Source organism: Pundamilia nyererei, unplaced genomic scaffold, assembly GCF_000239375.1.
Source record: "Pundamilia nyererei isolate P.nyererei 1_Seehausen unplaced genomic scaffold, PunNye1.0 scaffold00117, whole genome shotgun sequence".
Lineage (NCBI taxonomy): Eukaryota > Metazoa > Chordata > Actinopteri > Cichliformes > Cichlidae > Pundamilia > Pundamilia nyererei.
Genome location: NW_005187518.1, coordinates 900,032 through 904,632, shown reverse-complemented (window position 1 = coordinate 904,632; position 4,601 = coordinate 900,032). Strand labels below are relative to the sequence as shown.

Genomic DNA, 4,601 nt, shown 5'->3' with positions numbered 1-4,601 from the left:
AAAAAAATTATGTAAATGCTCCGTATCAGTCTTTGCATCGGATTATTTGATAATCAGAAGCAACCGCTCTTGCTTTCCCTCCGATGTCTGTGCGGCTTGAAGAACAAAGGGGCGTGGCCGCCGTTGTTCATCGAGCACGCTCGCGGTTTGGAGGATGGGAGAGAGGACGGCGCTGCAGAGGGAGGGAGCGAGGAGGAGGAGGAGGAGGAACTACGGGTGGAAAAAAAAGTTAAAGTGAAAATGGCTTCCTTGTCTTTGGAGTCCACAGAACAATCTGAGAACAGCACAGGGGAGCCAGCGGGGTCGGAGACCAAAGAAGAGAAAGATCCGCTCCAAATTTCGGAACAACTGCTCCAAAGTTTCCAAAAGTCGGCGCTGAGTTTTTCCACTGACCAGGTCTCATGTCTGTGCGAGGCCCTTCTGCAGGCGGGCAATGTGGATCGCCTGTGGAGATTTCTCTCCACTATACCTCCTTCGTCCGAGCTGCTACGTGGCAACGAGACCCTGCTAAAGGCCCAGGCACTGGTGGCTTTCCACCGGGAGGAATTCAAGGAGCTGTACGCCATCCTGGAAAGCCACAACTTCCACCCGTCTAACCACGGGTTCCTGCAGGACCTGTACCTCAAAGCCCGCTACAAGGAGGCGGAGAGGTCCCGGGGCCGTAGCCTGGGCGCAGTGGACAAGTACCGGCTCAGAAAGAAGTTCCCCCTACCCAAAACCATCTGGGACGGAGAAGAGACCGTGTACTGCTTCAAAGAGAAGTCCCGCAATGCCCTGAAAGAGTGCTACAAGAGCAACAGGTATCCGACTCCGGACGAGAAGAAAAACCTGGCCAAAATCACCGGGCTATCCCTCACGCAGGTCAGCAACTGGTTCAAGAACCGCAGGCAGAGGGACAGGACCCCGTCCGGGACCCACAGCAAAAGGCAAGACCCACAACACTGGAAACACAATCCAGCTGTCGCCTTTATCTCTGTTTGCGCTCTAAGTTTGGTAGCAAGCAAGGAGTCACAGCCTGAGCGGCAGCAGCTGCTGTTTTTTAGCTGTCCTGTGTTTATCTGAACGAAGCTTTTTTTCTTTACTTTGTCTCTTATAGCGAGGGCTTATCAGAAAAGTCACTGAAAGCAGCACATAAAAGCTTACCAATTAAAAAGCGCGCAGACCTACAGAGGGCTGCCTGCAGGAGTGCACAAATCAGTGTGGCAAAACTCAGAAATGGCACGAAGTAGGAAGATGAACAGGAGGTGACTTCTGACAGCAGTGAGGCCACACATGTCTGACACCAAGAGCATGTTGCTTTGTTATGAAATGTGAGATCTAGGCGCCCACTGTGGCTCAAGTTTCCTGAAACCCTGCACCGCATCCTGCAGAGCCACAGGGTGACCGAGGTTAGGGGAGGAAAAGAGCGTAAACTAAGGCAAGGGTGGGAGTGTGGGGGGAGGCTGAAATCACAGTTTTAAAATGAAGATTTCTGCAAGCAGTGGGAGGGGAAGTTTGTGAAAAGATAAGAAAGATAAGTTTGCTGTGCTGTATCAAACCCCACGGTCTGGCAGACTGGGGCCACCAGGATGCTTTATTTTCACACATTAACCACATATCACCAAATTTATCCAACTGATAAGAACATGTTCCAGCTTATTTAGAAGTTTTATTATCAATTCATCTTAGTTTCAGTTACATTTCCACAGAGTTTTTGCTTATTTTAGTTTAGTTTCTTTAGAAAAGATTCGGTTAGATTCCGTTTTAAAACTGGGACACGCAACTCATCGTGTCTGATTAATGTCAGTCTTAAAAAAACAAAGCCTCAGAACCTCCTGATGCACTAAAACTTAAAAATTAGGATTAATGTCAGTAGGTAGGTAGGTGATCATACAGCAACTTCTAGCCCCACTTTTTGTGATAATCCTGATGTTGCATTTATAAAGGTTTTTAGAGTCCGTAACTGACTACTGTATTATAAAGTCTCTAAAACAGCACCAATAAGTATTTTTGCCTTAATTCACAGGAACAAAGATCACCAGTAAACATTAGTGTAAATGAGCCTGTTAGCAAATATTTAACCTGCATTCCCTCAGTTGAAACGACAAAGTCGCTGTACAGTGCAGTCAAATCAAACGTGCAGCTACCTGCTGTGGCGACCCTTTGTTAATAAGGGATCAGCTGAAAGTAGCTTCTTCTAAAGGAGGCATGCCAGAAACGGTTGGAGAACGTCAGCATTAGAAGAACGCTTTGATTATGTTAGGATTTCCGGACGGATACAAAATGATTTCTGCACCTTAAAGTGGAGGCTACTCTCCCTTTAAAATCAAACATCCTGCTGAGGCAAACTTTAAAACTTGCAGGCATCCTAGTTTTGAATTAGAAATATTTAACATATTTAAGAGTGACAGTATATTGCTGATTGGATGTGCTTTTGGAAAGTGGTTTGCTTTGTTTTTTTGTTTTTTTTAGTATTCTAGTAATATTGAATCTTAAATAATGCATTTATATCACATTTAAAGTTTCACATGATGGTAATGGAAACAGCAGAGTGCAGTTAGAAGAAAAGAGAGTGTTACTTGGTACGATGAAGGTTGCTTGCTCAGTCTAATAGATTTGAATCCTGTAATATTATATACACAGAGCTTAAATTAGATTTTTTTTTACCATCTGCATGGCGTCATTGTCCCGTTTTGTTCACAAATGGGTCGACTATCTTTTATTCCTCGAGCCATCAAACGTCTGAACATGAGCAACACACAGCCTGCTCAGTTCGTGTGGCCAAAGTCATCCCTACGATACAGGAAGAGTGAAAGAGTGTTTAACGTGTGCTTGTCTTATGTTGATGGGATTGTTTTATTTGAGGTGTCTGCAAAGGTCAGGTGACTTCCCCGTGGGGACAAATACATCTATTTATCTATTTATAGTTGTAATGAATAGTTGATTAGTCTCTAGCGGCCTGGCCCTGGAGGATGGATGAGATTCATCCTAAGTCCCTTAATAGCCGGTTTATACTCGCCATTGGCACCACAACAAATTGCAGCACGCGCCAAAAGTGACATCACAACTGCCACGTCCTGGTGTCGTTTCTGCTTGTCGGGCACCTCTAAACTGTGTTCAGTGACGTACTGGTGCAGGAGCTCAGAAACTCCCACATTACAGAGAGGGAGATGCTCCAGCAGCTGAGACAGATGAAACTTTCTGAAGAAGACTTTGGGATTTCTCTCTTTCCTGTTTCGACTTCTTTTACACTCCTACCCCGGTGCTGATGTGGAGGTCCCTCTTCTATTTTTAAAAGTAGGCTTGAAACTTTCCTTGTTGATGAAGCATATAGTTAGGGCTGGCTCAGGTGATTGTGAATCCTCCCTTAGTTGCACTGCAATAATCTTGGGCTGCACTGAGCGTTTCTTCTTCACTCTGCATTTAATTACTGGTTATTTTTAATCTTTGGCTGTTTCCATAGTGTGTCTTCTGTCCTGCCTTCTCTCACCACAATCAGTTGTGGCAGATGGCCGTCACTCCCTGAGCCTGATTCTGCCGGAGGTTTCTTCCTGTTAAAAGGGAGTTTTTCCTTCCCACTGTCACCAAGTGCTCATAGAGGATTGTCTGATTCTTGGGGTTTTCTCTCTATTGTTGTAGCAGGTCACCTGCTAATCGGAAGGTTGGTGGTTCACTCCTTGTTTACTCCCGTCTGCATGCCAAATATCCTTGGGCAAGATATTAACCCCAAGTTGCTCTCAGATGCATCCATCGCAGTATGAATGTGTGTGAAGTTGGATAGAAATAACTTTTAAAAAAACAGCGCTTAAGTAGAAGAGTGCTATGAGAACCAGTCCATTATGGGGCAGCAGTGAATTCGATTCTGGATATTGTGGGTTATCCTGATGTGCACACCTCTCCTTTTGGGCGGTGGACCGTGGATTCAAAATTCAGGGGGAATCACACTCCTTGGCTCTGGTGCTGGAGAGGAGTGTTTGCCTCTTTATCTGGCTGCTTAGTTAATTATTTACCTAGTTAGTTTAACAGAAAATTAACCAACAGCAAGTCTGATTATTGATTAATAATTTGAGCTCTTTCCAAACAGACACATATTCACTGACTTTAAATTCTGTTGTAAAAGAGTTGAGGCTTTTTCCTCTTTTTGGTTAGACTGAAAATTGTGGGCTGAATTTTATAAAAATAATGAATATATAATTATTAGCTGCAGTCTTACAAGTAGCTACTTTTTGAATCAAACATTTTTCAGTCTTAAGGTTTTGTTTTATTTGTGAGTTGATCTAATTGTGTATTTTCGTTCATTTCTTGTAACATTAAAAACTCATTTGTCTGTGTGTGCTTCTGTCCTTTATATTTGACCATTTCAGTGAGTCCGATGGGAACCACAGCACTGAGGATGAGGCGAGTGCGATGGACGACACTCCCGACAAACCCGACGAGGCTGCCGGCTCCACAGCTTCCATCATCTCTGTCTCTGCGGTCCCGTCCAGCACTGGAGGCCAGCTCATCCTCAACGGGTCCAGCGGCTTCCTCACCGCCTCTCTGCTCAATGGCAACTCCCTGATCTCCAGCAGTGGTGCTGGTGTTATAATTAATGGGATAAATTTAGGTGATTGCCAGACCGT

The 4,601-nt window shown here is 44.7% G+C and overlaps 1 protein-coding gene across 1 annotated transcript in view; it reads left to right on the top strand.

Annotated features, from left to right (window-relative positions):
* The first annotated feature begins 195 nt into the window (after positions 1-195).
* Positions 196-4,601, top strand: part of six5 (SIX homeobox 5) — a 7,840-nt gene continuing 3,434 nt past the window's right edge. The window contains exons 1-2 of the mRNA XM_005742191.1: positions 196-926; positions 4,344-4,599. Coding sequence (XP_005742248.1) covers positions 241-926; positions 4,344-4,599 — 942 coding nt within the window. The 5' untranslated portion in view covers positions 196-240. The remainder of the gene's footprint in view (positions 927-4,343; positions 4,600-4,601) is intronic.